This window comes from Cyanistes caeruleus, chromosome 26, assembly GCF_971803275.1.
Source record: "Cyanistes caeruleus chromosome 26, bCyaCae1.hap1.1, whole genome shotgun sequence".
Taxonomy (NCBI): domain Eukaryota; kingdom Metazoa; phylum Chordata; class Aves; order Passeriformes; family Paridae; genus Cyanistes; species Cyanistes caeruleus.
The window spans coordinates 2032721-2048979 of NC_141726.1; the positions used below are offsets into that span (position 1 = coordinate 2032721).

The 16259-nt window shown below is 40.9% G+C and overlaps 1 protein-coding gene across 3 annotated transcripts in view; it reads right to left on the minus strand.

Annotated features, from left to right (window-relative positions):
• Positions 1 to 922: 922 nt before the first annotated feature.
• The window catches only part of RLF (RLF zinc finger), a 40760-nt gene continuing 25423 nt past the window's right edge, over positions 923 to 16259 (minus strand). For all 3 annotated transcript variants that reach the window (XM_086863594.1, XM_086863595.1, XM_023940913.2), the window contains 4 exons: positions 11615 to 11817; positions 9985 to 10121; positions 6244 to 6385; positions 923 to 6066 (listed from right to left, as the gene is read on the minus strand). In XM_086863594.1, coding sequence (XP_086719720.1) covers positions 1336 to 6066; positions 6244 to 6385; positions 9985 to 10121; positions 11615 to 11817 — 5213 coding nt within the window. In that variant the 3' untranslated portion in view covers positions 923 to 1335. The remainder of the gene's footprint in view (positions 6067 to 6243; positions 6386 to 9984; positions 10122 to 11614; positions 11818 to 16259) is intronic.

Sequence of the window (16259 nt, forward strand, 5' to 3'; positions counted from 1 at the left end):
TAAAAGCTTACAGTTTAGAGAGAAAAAATTACATGTAAGGCTAGGCAGTAAGCTACACTTCTCTTGTTTGGTCTATGACTTTAACCTAACTAACTAGGTTAGTATTTTGGGCTAACTAAGCCCAAATAACTTTATTTTCCCAAACATATTACAGAGATGCCATTTCTGCCCAGTTTTGGTCATGCCACAGTTCACTAGATGGTTTGATAGCTGCCATCATTCCTGCACCCAGCCAATACTCATGCTGTTTTAAACATTTCCCAAAGTTTTTTCCACTTCCTTTCCACTGCTGCTTTTCAGATTACAGTACAAAAACCCAGAAGCCCCAACAACACCCAAGCCTTCAATCAGTAAGAAGCTGTGATTGCTTGCTTGCTCATTAGAATCCCCAGGGAGATGTGGGGACAGTGATTCTGTGATTCAGGGCCTCATGATGTAGCCGTAAGTGGCAAGAAATGAGAGACAGGACAAGAAACAGGGCTTAAAATATTAGCTGACTCTTCTGGTGAATCTTCCAGCTAGGTTTCATTCATTGTCAAAAAAAGCCAACGGGAAAGCCCTAAATGTATATTGGTACTTTCATGTCACAGAACCTGCTTGGAAGTCTGGCAACATTCATCACACACTCAGGTGGTGCCAGACAGTCTCAGAAAGCACCCTCTGCCTTTAAAGGAACAAAGACTTTTGCATGCATAAGTGTAATTAGTAAGCCTGTACTAATTATAGTTCTTTCAAGTCTGAAAAAAGCACAGAGAATGTTGTAAAATAAAATGTAATACTTTACTTTTCTGTATCTATTTTATCAGTTTGATAAATTATCTACAAATGCATAAACTTAAGCAACACTGTCCAATGCACTCAGAATGGTCCCAAACTCAATTACAAGTAAAGCACATTAAAGATTTACTGTACAGTAAACAAATGGGTGAAAAACTGTAATTTATTGAAACTCATAACTCAAAAAATATAAGATGCTGTAGTGTACAATATGTTACACAAAGCACCCTGGGGTGCACATTCAAGTCAAGTAATAACTCCATCGCCCCCCAAACCCTGGTACCCCAGTACTTGTTCCATATACAATCATGCACATTTACTCTTCAAGAGGAAGCCCCCAGTATTCTGATGTGTTAAATAGCACCAAAATCAGCATTGTTCATTGAAAAAAATGGGGAGCTAAATTAACTTGGCCAATACTTTTGACAGATATTATACATTCATGGAATCAAACAGTCAAAACTAACCTAAAAAGTGTGTACTGTAACAATTACTGTTCTAATTTGAAGTTCTCCCCGTACAGCAGTAGTGGAGGCTATCTGCTCTAAGCAAAGCTACTTATGTACTTCCTACACACAGCTCATCTGCCTTTTTTGTTGGAAATAAATCTATGAGAGGTGTGGAAAACTTGGATCTTTCAAGAACAACTACTGGTCTTAAGTAATGCAGCTGTTTTAAGGCAAGGTCTCCACAGTCCGTTAGGGCCTTGTCCAAGATTGCCCTCAGATTTTCTAAGGAAGGGGCAGATGAGGACTCTGACAGCAAGGGCTGGATCTCTGTTAGCTGCCCAGGATTATTTGGGGTTATGATTACATTTTCATCACTTACAAAGTTGTTTACTGGTGTGTTCCCTTGACTGTCTCCCTCTTTTTGCAACGTTTCACCTGCTGGCAATGGCTCAGGAGACTCCCATTCTACCACCTCATCACAATCATCATCATCATCATCATCATCTTTTCTCTCACTTTCCTGAATAAATTTTAAAAATGAAGACTCAAATCCCATTGGTTTATATGTCTTTAAATCAAATGGTTTGGACACAGGAGGCTTTTGAAATTTGTCCTTCGTAGCACAAAGTACATTTCTTTTCGCATTCTGATTAACCGCACTATGCTGACATCCTCCTGGGTCTTTCTCTTTTGGCAACTCTAATTGTAAACTGGAGAAAGAAGAGTTATTCTCTCTTTCACTGCTTTCAGGAAGATCTTCAGTTTTACACACAGTTGTCTCCCTGGTGTTAGACTCTTCAAAACAGGTGTCTTTTGAACTGTGGTTACATTTTAAAGTGCCTGAGTACACAAAGGCACTGGTATCACAATTCACACTACTCGGTGGACATTGTTTTTGGTCTTCATCACTCACATCTGGAGGATCACAGGCAGGATTTGGAACAAGGGGTTTGTCACTTTCCTGCACGGGCTCAGAATTAGCTGATTTATCCTCATTAACTTCTACATCTTTTTTATCTGAGTCTGAAGCTGTGTCAGAGCAAGATTGCTTTTCAATCATGATGCCACATTTAACACAAAGAACGAGTTTCTGAAGGCGCTGCTCAATGTACATGTTGGTCATCTGGTGTGTGCGCTTATAGTGCCGCACTATGCTGCTTTCCAGTTTGACAACAGACAGGCACCCCTGGACCATGCAGGGGTACTGTGTCTGGTTAGATTTCTCTTTGCACATTTGTAGGGCTTCCTCCTTTGTTTTGAAATTCAGCAAATGCTTTTCTCTGCTTCTGCTAATTCTTTTAGCTTTTTCTTTTAACTGCTTCCCATTCTGCTTGCTTGTGTTAAAGCCGTCTTTCAAATAATTTTGCTCATTTTTATCTTTATCTTCATTATCATCCTCCTCTTTCTGATTTCCAAAGAGACTATCATAATATTCACTGTGTCTGAAATATACGTGTTGAGAATAGTGACTGTAATTTGTGAAAATTCTATTGCAGCCATTAAGGTCACAATGGATTTCAAAATCTTTGTTTAATTTTTCTTCATTGGCATGTTCTTCTATTAGGTGCTGTTTAAGCTTATTAAATGTATAAAATACAGCATGGCAGTGGGCTTGGTTACAAGCAAATCTGGCAGACTCAGCTTCAGAAAGCAGTTTTTGATCCTCTAAAATTTCATTGTGGAAATCACTACAATGCTTAGCAAGAGCTTTAGAACACAGAAAACGCTTACCACAGTCTTTGTGTTTGCATGCAAATATTTTTTTACATTTGACAAGTTCCCTTTTTGTTCTTGCTTTGTCTTTTTCTAAGCAGAGCTGTTCCTTGTTATACTGGTGAACAGTTCTGTAATGGCGAATCAAACCTTTCTGGTTTGTGAATGCCGAGTTGCAGCTTTTATGTATACAATGAAATGGTTTGTGGTACTTATGCAATATGTAACATAAGTTTCCTTTAGCAACTGTTCTTTTGCTTCCTCTTCCCTGTCTTGCTTCCAGTTCTTCCCTATGACTGTCCAGAGAAGTTATGTTAGATGTTTTTCTTGTTACGTCATTGTCTGTCTCTTCATTGGACTCCAAATCAGTCTCAGAAGAGCAGTCTTCCTTTTTTGGGTGACACAGCTGTTCCGAGTCCGAATGTCCAGGGAACCCAATGCTATTTGCACAGGCAGGCACTGGAGCAGTGCTGTCCTTATGCATGTCCTCTGAACATAAACCTACATGATCGAAATTTTCACTAGGACACACCTTGTGAGCCACCCTCTCGCAGCCAATTTGATGTTTTTTTCTATAGTGAATTCGAAGATGTGTTTTTCTTGTAAACGATCTTTGGCAAATATGACACTTAAATGGTGAATACCGATGCTGGAACATATTTAGTTGAAGAACCATTTCCTTTGAATAGTTATGCTTTTTAACATAATGCATTAAGAGAGCTTCTCTGGTCACAAACTCACATGTACATCCGTGACATTCACAGAAAAATGGTTTAGCTGCCAGCTGAGTAAGATACTGGCTGGGTAAATTATCATCTTGCTCTTGAAGGTGAAATTTTGAGGTAGTTTCATCAACAGACTCAGGGCACTTGCCATCCCTAGAAGAATAGCCCAGAAAAGATTTCTGTCTTGAATTCTGAACACTAGCATTTTTTAAGCTTAGATGTTTCAAGCCTAACAATAGTTCCAACATGTTATCTTCAATATCTGCTTCTTTAGAACTGTCATAGAAAGATGTTTCTGGGGAAGAAGGACAAGTCTCTTCCCTCAGGCTACTGCTTCCTGTAGCATCTACAGCACAACACAAGCTTTCTGGAGAGTCAGCATTTGTATCAGAACTGTGACCTAACTCTGGACTCATATCTGTAGGGGATTTACTGTCCTGAGCATCACTTAACAGATCGAGAAAGTATTTAGTTTTCATCTCCATGTTTCTTTTACCTTTAAAGTTGTATGGATGGGCCCTTCGAAGGTGTTTTTGCATACTTCTGGAATTTTTATGGGTGGGACAGCAGCCTTCAAAACCACAGGAAAGGCTTTTTTCATCAAAGCAAACTGCCACATTGGAACACTGTTGTTTCATATTTGCTGGATGGAAGACTCCTTCCTGGGACATGACAAAACCTGGAACTGACTGGTTGTGAGCCACTGTTTGAAGCAGCTGTGGAGATGTCTGACCTTGGCTTACTGCAGCATCTGCCCTGTGCTTCCCACAATGCAGGCTGCAATTATTTTCACTGTTGAGATCTTCACTGTCAGAGAGAGATTCTTCCTTCACCTGTGGAATTTCCTGAGAGCCTGAGGGATCCAAGTTATCATTCAGACTGGAATTTTCAGATTGTTCAAGCAGCTGAGAGTCTGGAAGATAACTGGATTTTTCTTCTGAAACCAACCCTTCAAGGTTCAGCCTTTGCTTCCCTTCCCCATTTGACACTTGGATATCATGTGCTGCAAGGTGATTCTGAAATTCAGTTTTTGAATAATAAAACTTTTTGCAACCAAAGTAGTTGCAGGTGTATGACGCATCTCTGAAGTGCTGCGCCTCATGATGATAAAGCTGCCCTAAGTCACTGAAAACAATATTACAGCCATTTAGCTCACATTTATACCGAAGATCATCATGAGTTTGTTTGTGGTTGAGAAGCTCATTCACTGACCCAAACCTGGCGTAGCAGTCCATGGACACACACATGTAAGGCTGAGGCCCGCAGTGCACGCGCTCGTGCTCCCGCAGGTGGAAGGACGTCATGAAGTGCCGGCGGCAGAACGCACATTTCTCCCTCCTGTTCTTCATATCCAAGTAGTGTTTTGCATTCTCATCATTGTTTTGATGTTCAGCTTTCAGATGCACACTTAAATACTTAAACTGTTTAAATACTCTAGAACAATCTGTCCCAGGACAGGGGTAGATGTCTCTGTCTTGCAGCTGGCAATTTTCCAGTTGGCTGAATGTGACGTATTCCTGTGTGTCATCATCAAAGCTTTCAGGGAGCTGCGCCTGGTGTGACCTTTCTGGGAACACTGGGGGAGGGCTGCTGGAAACTGTTGCCTTTTGCGGTGATCTCTCTTTTTTCAGAATTATTTTCTTTTTAGGTCTGTGTGTTCTACTTGGTGGCATTTTAACATGTTCCATTACATGTGGTACAAAAAATTCCTTTCTCTTGAACTTTTTTGTGCAAACAGGACATGTATAAATACCATCTTCCATGTGCATCTTAGAATGATGCAGTATTCTGGCCTCTATACACTCCCTTTTGCAGAGCACACAAAAAAACTTGTATTGAAGCCATCTCTGGTATCTTTCTGAAGAACCAATTGGTTTTTTTACTCTTGATTTTTCCTTAGGGTGGTTCAATGTGTCTTTTCCATCATAATATTTGTGTTCCTTTGCCTCATCATAGTCACTAAAGAAAGTTTCTAACATGTCGGTCTCGTTGAGTGACATATGACAACCTACATCATCCTCGGAATCAGAAGCTACCTTCCCTAACAGTTTATGACAATGTCGCTTTAAAGTCTTCCAGTCCCAAAATTCAGGATCAAATGGCCAATACGCTTTCAAAGCCAACAGCAGTTCACAGCGGAGTGAATTTGGAACCAGTGCATTTTCTTCATCAAATTTTTGGTCTGGTTGCATATAGAGCTCTTCCAACGCATTAAATCCACTCCAAGTTGGCTCAAGTAAGAATTCTGTGAGCTGACAGGCTCTTCTAACTTCAAGATCTTCTGGTAAAAGGCATGCAATTGTTTTACACACTGATGTCTTCATCTCATCGCTTCCGTTGGACCTGATCTGAAGGGCTCTCACACACAACAAAACAGACACGGCAAGTCCCGCTTCCTCTGCCTGTTTAAAGAAAACAGAAGATTTTTATCAGTGTGTTATTAGGCACTTAATCAGAAAGTAGGAATAATTATATAAGCTATATATTTTTTTTTCAGTTCAATAGGATTATTAAGAAAATAATAAATTCATGTAAACAGCTCTAGTTGAGTCCAAAGACTCAGGACTGTAATTACTTACTTCGGATTGTATGACTCTTATCAAGAAAAATAGATGCTGTAGTGTCTTGGCAATGATGCCAAACTGACGACATCTCTCCAAAAAGGAGTCTAAGGAAGGATCTATTCTTCTCTGCAGTTTGCTCCAGAAAAGCGTCAGTTCCCTGTGAAGTGTTGAAAGCAGAATGTAAGAACATTGCAGATACACACAAATTTGTACAGTCACAGTGTGTCAATTCAGAGCTGATGGCAAGAAAATTTCAGTGTTATTCAAGGACAGTACACACTTCAATAAGGTCCTGATCTCCAAGTGACACTGAAGAGTTCCTGTACCCCACCCCAGCATCAGATCAACCCCCAGTGTATCTCCTGATACTGGGGAAAGACACTGGCAGTGGGATTCATCTCACTTAATGAACACATCTAGAGCTGCACAGACTTCCTTTCTAGACAAAAAAACCCCAAACAGTCCTCCACTTCCAGAGTCTTTACCTCTCACATAGAAATTTAAAATGGGTGAGATGAATCATAGTGCAAAGTTGCCACTTCTCTTCCAATAAGCAAGCAGCTCAGCTGCTGACACCTGCAGCCAGGTGATGTGACTGCCACTAACAGGGAACAGAACCACCCTTTGCACAGCATCATGTAAGGCATCTGGAAGCTGAAGGCTGTCTGCTCTCTCTGTGCTTTCCCACTCACACCATGAGAGCACAAAGCCATTCTATTTAGCAATTTATAATACCCAAGGCAGCACAGCCACTTAAGGATACAACCTGTCACTTGCTGTTCTGCCAGCACATGGACTGCCCAAAAGTAGCAGAGCCATAGGATCTGTATCTCTTGTATCAAGTGAAAAAAACCTTTTTCTTCTTTTCCTTTGGTAAACTTCACTTTTGCTAACACATCCACTGTGTATGTCAACTACACACAGAGGCTTCTGACTGCAAGGTCAGCCACAGCCTTGAGAACCAGACATCAAGAAAACACATCCTTCTTTTGTTTATTTCTGGGCTTCAGAGCGAGTTGCTTCAGGTAGGTCTCTGAATAGCAACAGTAGCAACCCAAGAAGTTGCACTTTGCAATCCAAAACTGTTTCAGAGTCTGATATTCAGCAACTCTGTATCTAGTGATTGCTAGTGTTACTTTACTAGTGCTATTTAGTATTTGTTGATGCCTCATTTTTTGGTAAATTATTAATCTTTTTACTTTTATTTTCTTGCATCCATCTTTCCTTATGGGTGAAAAAGGAAGTGGTTAAAACTAAAAGGTCAGGTAATTAATTTTGGAGTGTCCACCCCTTCAATTGTCTTAAAGCAAGACAGAAGTGAATTAAGCAATTTCTGCCTCCTTAAAAGCAGCGGCTGGTCTTTCCAGCCTGCTCTTGCATTTGTCATGCTATGGATGGAGCCTAGCTCACCAATGCAGACAATATTACCTTATCTCCTTGCCAGACTACTGCTCAAAATCAGCCCTACAATGATTTCAGTGAGTGCCACAGTTTGTATTGGAGCAGAGCTCCTCATTTTCAATCACCATAATGCATGCCCACTACACCTGCTACATGAAATATTACGGAATATCAGTCAAGCTGGGTGATCTGATAAAAGCAACCCTCCAAATGATACGTTTTATGTCATATCAGCCACTTGAATTCATCTACTTTGTGGCTAAATAATTGTTCCATCCATATCTGGCCCCAGGAACACAGCTGAAGGTCAGTGAAGCAGCACTGCACCAACAGCCAGGCATCCTGACTTTCAAGCAACTGTACTTTTCAAATAGACTTATACAGTGTCAAAGTGAGAAAGCAGTCTGATGGCCCAGAAGTATTACACCAGCTTCACCATACATACAGGAGTCCATCAGAAGGTGAACTTCCATCTGTGCTCCAGCACCCTGGAGCTTTGCTCTCAGTGGGTCCAGGTGGCATTGGCTGTGTCCAGTGCTGTTGCACAAGCACTGCTAGGTGCAGTACTACAGGTTCAATTTACACATCTCTACAATGTCAGTGTTACCAGAAGGCAGAAGACTTCATTCTCCCATCTCACCCTCAGGGGAGGCAGCTGGAACTTGAGAAATCTGTCAGGATGGCAGCAGAGAGGGAACTGTGCTATGGACAGGGCAGCACAGCCTAACCCAGCACCTCCTCAGAATGACTAGAACAGTGTAGGCCATAGTGATGTGACACAAACCTGCTAACCTTCTGTAAGCAGGGACATATTTATGTTGCTGGACTGTGCTACCATTTGGATCTTCAAGCCATCACTGCCTGTCACCCAGGCTAAGCAAGTTGAAAGCTGAAATTCAAGTTGCATGTTACAGCTGCATGATGTTTTGTGTTAGCATCAGCCTCAGGCAGGCCTCACCTGGGAGTCAGACTGACGCAGAGATGAGTAATCTACAGGTTAGAGCTACAGCGCCTGAAAATTGCATTCCAATGCTAAAGAGTTTCATTGCAGACTCCATAATGCAAGCAAAAAAAATCTACCCACATTTGTTGTCACATAGAAGAAATGTTATTCTGTAACAATAAACGTGACATCCTCGAGCCTGGTCTCCAGTCCCAACAGTCCAACAATACAAAGTCTGACTCTCTTCGTTTGCACCCTAGGGATACAGCTCTTATTTTTGGACAAAAGCAAACAATATAACTTACCCCAAAAGAATATTAGTTGCTGCATCTCTCTTTGACAAGAGAACATGGGGGGTGACTCTAGCCTTGTACCTCTTCAGACATAATTCTACTCAAATCCCTAATGAAAAACATCCCCTAGAACTTCAAGTGTGGTGAACCCTCCCCTCCTGAGTCTTCCAAAAGGTTAATTTCTTTTTAGAACGCATTCTTTGCTCAAAAAGACATTTCTGGCCTATTTGTACACATGAATAGAGTAGGCTGAACTGTCAATTATTCTGCAGACACTGAAGTGCTGTAAAAACTTCTTTTAATGGCTTTAAAACATGGAGTAAATGAACAATACCACAGCTAACCAAATCCAAATTCCAAACATATTCTTGATACTACGTCTGGCCATGTAAAGCTTTATCCAGGTGGGGATTTAAATGGAAGAAAACTACATATTCAGCCACACCTTGAAAGCTAAAACTACAAACCCAGATTCTGCAGGGTAGAAACCAGCCCCTCTGCTTTGGCTCTACAAGTTTACCACTGCTGAAACAGAGGCGCAGAAGGTTCTGCATCTCCAGACAGTTAAGAGGTCAGAGTTTTACAGTCACAATCAGGCCAAATCTAGTACTACAATACTTGATGTTAAAGAAATTATAAAAATGTTAAAAGGCTCTTGTGGGGGAAGCAGAGAGAAGTTGTTACAGGGTGTTGCTTCCACTCATTCCTGGTACTGACATCTCTGGGTGAAAAAAATGCACCAGGCTTTCATGGGGCCAAGCATCCCCAAAGGAAGAACAGACTGACAATGTGCTTTGTGAAACCACAAAGCTAGGGGTTTAATACCAACCCTGAGAGCACTGACCCATCACCACTGACAGATCTATGACCCCACAGAAGTATCAGTGTTCACGCCAAGAGTGTGAGTACAGTTTCAAATGGTATAAACATTACTTTTGTCTAATTGCTCTATTAGCATAGCAACTTGTGACAAAATAAGTAATTATCTAGGAAGTATTTCAGTCTGATGCACTGCTCAAGTAAAGGATAAATCCACCTTCTCTACATGTTTTTGTACTATATTGGCTCAGTTCTACCCAGTGAGGAACAGTTAGCAGAAGCAGAAGCTCTTACACTTACCAAGAGCAATACACATTTGCTGTTTGAAGCTGATGGGTAAGATATGTTGTACAAAGAATAAATGCAGTATTTTCTTGTCCTTCAGATTCCAGATTACATATGATATCTAGTACCTCTTTGCAATCCACCTTTGCAATCTTAAAGAAAAAGAAAATTAAGAAGAAAAGGCACTTTATTCTCAGTATGTTTACAAAAAAATGCACCATCCCCTTTTCCCACTTTTCATTAGACTTCACAACTTTCTACCTGAGGAAGATGATAGGTAACATGATGATACAACACATTTCTTGCCTCTTAAAACAAAGGTGTAAATGAAAGTGTGTTTGAAGTCTTGGACTTCAGCAATTCTGTAAGAGTGTCAACTACACAACACCTATGACAAAGCATGCAAAGAAACATGCCATGCAAATCTTCATACTGTCAGTTATTAATGTTAACTTTCTATCACTGGAACACCACTGACTTTATACTTTCACAGTTTTAGCTTCAGGTCCAGTTAAGTCAATAAACTACTGCTTTAAGATAATGCTTTGATGCTTTGTGGCTGTTTTCCCATAAAAAAAAAATTAAGCGATTAATTGATTCAATTCATTGATCTGTGTTCCAACTTTTATACTTGACTGGCAAGTAAAGACTATTCTGAGTATCAAGGTAAAACAGCTACAGCTACATTTCACAGCCCTCAAAGTAAACTGAAAAAGGAACAGAATTTAATATAATTTCTCTACCATTTCTCATTAGCAGCCAATCCAATCAAAGATGCTGTAAGCTCCCCATCAACTCCAAAGCTTTCAATGCACAGATGATGTCTGCAGTGAGCTGTTAAACACATTCTCTGCTCCTACAGCACAGCAACAGGAATCTGGCTCAAAGTGCAGACTGAAGAGACACCCATCCAAGTATTTCTTTTTCACAAGTACTTTAAAGGAAAGGTTTTTAAAATAGTTTATATGTACAACATGATCATTCTGCCATTCATGCAGGAAGTGCAGATGTGAGAGTCATTTTTTTTAGGATCTCAAGCTTCCTCCAGTTTCACTGAGGTTTACTCACAATGTCCAAGTCTCACATTTAAAACTATACCTGATGCATACAAGTGAGACTGATCCCATAACAGCTGTGTGACATCAAGAGGCAATAGAGGCAAGAGTCAGCTGTGTGAACAGCAGCCATGTGTGAACACAAATCATTGCTATGATTGTAACTGGAACAGGAAGACCTCTAAAAACAAGTTAAGAGTTCAGAAAGAACAATTCTGAAGTGTGTTTTGTTTGTTTAGTGATTTTTTTTTCCTTAAAACCATTCTTACATCAGAACAACTAGATGAAAAGTACCTGGTACCAGTGTTTGAGTCAGAAAAGACAGCTTTCCAATTATATTTTGCTTATTATTGGAACTGAAGTTGTAATTTTTAAGCTTTCAAACACATCTAATCAAGCATACATACATACATATCCACAGCAGCAGTTCATCCAAACATTCCTTCCTACGGCAGTCTGCAATAGATCATTCCTCTCATGGAACTCTGCTGCAACAGTTTCACTCTTCAGCTTCAGTTCTTAGTATTGCATAAATAAATTCTAAAATGCTTCATAAATATATATTAAAAAAGGGACTATAGGTTACTAACCTCCTTAATGGAGTCTTCATTAGGCAACATTGAACACACACATGTGATGTAGGCTTGGCGAAAAGATGAAACATTTGCAATTTCTGGAGAATCTGCACACAATTTTGACAAGAATGTGGCTTGAGGGATGCAGTTCGACTTCATCAAATGTTTTATTCGCATCTGCAGAAAGGAAGGCCCTTCTCGTGTAATCAATTTATTAGCTAGGAAAAGAAAAAATCCTTTGAGAATAGACCAATTTACAGGCGACACTTAAATGAAATTGTCTCACTGCATTCATACTTCTTTACAAATTTGTGTATGGACAGCGTTCTTAGGAAACTCTAGGCACAATTAAAAGGGATAGCAATGGACTCTTCTCCCAAATTCTGCAGAAAGAGAATGCTGGGATACAGAAAACAGATCCTCCTCACAGCCCTCCCAAAAGATGCACCATTAAGAGGTATGCCACAGCAATGGCTAAAGGACACTGAACACACCAGACAGATACCAGTAGTTTAACTTAAGTTCAGAATCATCACCTTTCAACTGTAGCTTTATATTCCAAAAATGAAAAAAATATTTCAAGCCATTCATTACATGCTTTTCAATGGTAAAGTTTTCCACCCAAGCTGTTAAAATCCTATGTAATGCCAAAATACGCAAAATTAACTTGAGGGTGAAAATATTATCTTTGTGGAATATTATCTTTTGAAGAATTGTGTTTAAAACATGCTAGGCTTATGCTCTTAAACAAGCAGATACTACTAATCATTATGAGACTTGATGAACCAATTCAATAGTAAATATACCACTTAAAAGAGTATTTTTGTAAATAGCAAGCAAAATTTATTTATTTGGATTAAACACCTCACAGATTTACAGATTCCCAGGTGTTTATCATAGAAACAGAATTCAGTTGGAAGGGACCTGCAAGTTTTACTTCTCAAAGGACCTCAAATTAAACTGTATGACTAAGAGCAGCAGCCAAATGCTCCCTGAACTCTGGCAGGTTTGGTGCTGTGACCACTTTTTTGGGGAGCTTGTTCCAGAATCCAACCACCCTTGGGATGAAGAACATTTTTCTAATGTCTAACCTGCTCTTACCCTGACACAGCTTCATTCCATGTCTTCCTGTCCTGCTGCTGGTCACCAGAGACAGGAGATCAGCTCCTTCTCCTCATGGTTTTCTTGAGGGAAGTGCAGGCTGTGATGGGGTCACCCTTCATTTCTCTTCTCCAGGCTCAACAAGCCAAGTGACCTCAGCTTCTCCTTATAAGGAGGAGCTTCAAGGCCTTCCCCACCTTGGTCACAATCTGCTGTCTGATGTCCTTTCTGCATTGAAGCACCCAAAACAGGATTCAAGGTGACACCACCTCAGCACAGGAAAGAGTTGGACAGTCACCTCCCCCTCGACTGGCTGGCCATGCTGTGCCTGATACACCCCAGGACACAGCTGGCCCCTCTGGCTGCCAGGGCACACTGCTTACTCATATTCCAGTTGCCATCAACCCAAATCCTCCAGATGTCTTTCCATAGGGCTGCTCTCCATCTCTTAGTTTGTCCATGTAACCAGGATTATCGTGTCCCAGGTGGAGAATTCATTAGTTACTCTTGTTAAAGCTCATATGGTTGGTGACTGCTCAGCTCTCTGGTGTATCTGGACCTCTCTATAAGGCCTCTGCTCTCAAAGGAGATCACAGATCCTAACATAGTGTCCTTAACAGCAAATTTATTTCATGTACATTCAACTTCTGCACCAACATAATTTATGAAGACATTGAAGAAACCCCACCAATGACTGCTCACCAGCCTGACAATCTCATTTACTCTTTGCACCTGACCTATCAGCTCACTTCTCACTCAACCTACAATGGATTTATCAAGCTGCATCCTGGATATTTAATCCAGAGATGCTGTGAGAGACAGCATCAAAACCTTTTATAATGTTCATGTATTTTGCCTTGGCTGATTGTCATGGTTTGACTCTGGCCAAATGCAACCCACACAATTTGCTCACTTTCACTCCCCTGCTACAGCTGGGCAGAGGAGAGAAAAATTTAACGAAGGCCTCATGAGTTAAGGACCTAGAGAAAACACTCCAAGGGCAAAACAAGCTCACCTTAGAGGTACAAAGGGAGTTTATTACTAACAAAATCCTACAATAATGAGAAATAAAATAAGCCCTTAAAAACACCTTTTCCCCCAACCCCTCCTTCCTTCCCACTGACAGTGCAGGGAGACAGGGCATGGGAGGTTGGGTCAGTTCGTCACTCAAGGTTTTTCATCTGCTGCTCAGGGAGAGGAGTTGTTACCCTGTGAGACCATGGGGTCCCTCCCATGGGAGACAATTCTTGAACTTCTCCAGCATGGGTCCAATATCATGACCAGCAGTCCTGCCAAAAGCGCTGCAATTTGAGTCCCTCACATGAGCAAACAGTCCTCCCACCTGCTCCAGCATGGGCACCTCCTCCACAGGCTGTGAGCAGATCCATGGATCCCCATGGGCTGCTTCACCATGGACTGCAAAGGAATCTCAGCTCTGACCCCTGGAGCACCTCCTGCCTCTCCTTCTCCACTGATCTTGGTGTTTCCATGTTGTTTCCCTCACATGTTCTCACCTCCTCCTCTTCTCTAGCTGGAATTCAAATTGCCCCCACTTTGTTTTGATTTTCTTCCTAAATATGTTATCACAGAGGCATCACCATCATCTCTAACTGGCCCAGCCTTGGCCAGCAGCATGTTCCATCTTCAGAGCCATCAGGGACTGGCTCTGCTGGACATGGTGGAAGCTTCCAGCAGCTTCTCACAGAAGCCACCTCCATGCCTCACCCCCGCTACCAAAAACCAGGCAAAACCAACACGATGAAATCACATGCTTCAAAATATCTGTGGTGCTATTTCCAGCTTAACATAAACATCTAGCCAAAGCCTTGATACGAGTCTCCAGATCTGTACATCATTCAAAAGACTCTTATGAACTAAGAGACACACTTTAACACATTCTTATACTATGTGTAGTAATGCATATGAACCAAGCTGATGAGCTGTAGAAGAAATCATGGAAATGCATGAGCCATTCTGATAAATCACATGCTAGAACAGTTCTGCAGCAGCTGTAGTCAACCAGTTACCTCTGGTGCCTGCAAGAGACTCTGGATTAGTCAAAAAGGAATGCTTGTTTTAGACTAACAACTTAAAATATTTCTATTCAATGGCTCTTCCACTATGTCAGCATCTGATTACTATGCAAAACGGGTAGTTAAGAAACCAATGATATATAAATTTCTAAAAGAGAGGATTGCACATAACACAGAACAAGAAACTTTTCATGCTTTCTGGACTTAAAATATTGCTTAAATAAACAACAGTGTGTTCTAACAGACACTACACTAGTTGATGAAACTCATCATGAAAACTCATGATGTGCACCTCAACAGAAAACTCATTTCAGGTGCCAGGTACATACCACATGCCTGTAGTGAAACTTGTATTCTGCAGGAATCAGCTTAGTGGTCCATTAGAGAATCATTTTAACATTTAAGTCTATGGTAATGGTTTCTGTTTTTTACAGGAAAAACCTCTGAGCATTAAACTCTTGACCCAGCTGATACTTCACATTAAAGGAGCTTCAATGGATAAAGCAAAAAGAGCTGCCTGACCAAGAGGCAGCCTGCAATAAGATCTCCAGTTGCTAGGAAACAAGCCTCCTCTCTGCCTTAAAAATTGCATCTGTATGACACTGTGCTTGAATACTTATCAAGGCAAGCTAACAGTGCTTCAATATGGATATTTGATGGAAGAGACTGCTACCACAACAGATGGTCAGGAGATCACTGTAGAGGGAAAACTCCCGGAAAGCTGGCTTACCCAGCATCAGATCAGTCACCTCTCCAAGTGGAACTGCTATTCATGGGCCTAGCAGGAACGGGCTTTAGTGCCCACAATCAATTGAAAGCAATTCTGTAAGTCCCTATTTCTACACCTCTTGGCTCACAGAATACTTTTTTCAGGTCCATAAGAAGCATCAAGAACATACTAGTAAAAAGCTTTTTACCTCCTCTAAGAATTAAATTCCTCTTGTTTACACAGCTAGACATGCACTTGGCAACTGCATAAATGAAGTTTTACTAATGTGTCAGAGCCAGCTAGTCAAGACATGGGAAGTATTTTAAGACTACCTGCAGTCAGCCAAATAAAACATTCTCCATTTAACAGTTACACTTTTATCTTCCAGCACAAATGAGAGAAACTTTGATGGTGGTGGATGCTCTGCCAATATGCACAAGAGGGTCTCAACTTGCTGCAGTCTTTGAGAGTAGTCAGTAAGCACATGGTACCCAAGGCTGGCAGGTCCCTGCCCTCGGGCCAATTCTTTCACACCTAAGGGAGTGTAGAGTGAATTTTGCAAAGGAGGCAAATGACAAACTGAGCTCCTCTGTTGTGCAGATGTAAGTGATGATGGTAGGAGCAAAATTCAGAAATGAGTCACTAGTCAGACATCTATCTTAGCACTTAGCTTTACTCTAAAGTGGAAAATTTCCTTTTCCTGAATAAGGAACAAAACCTGAGGAACAGACAGCAAAACGAGAAGAGTTGTTTTCCCTCAGAGAACCTAATTTTGTACTCAGTCCTAAATCTGTTACATTTCCATACATGTCCATGA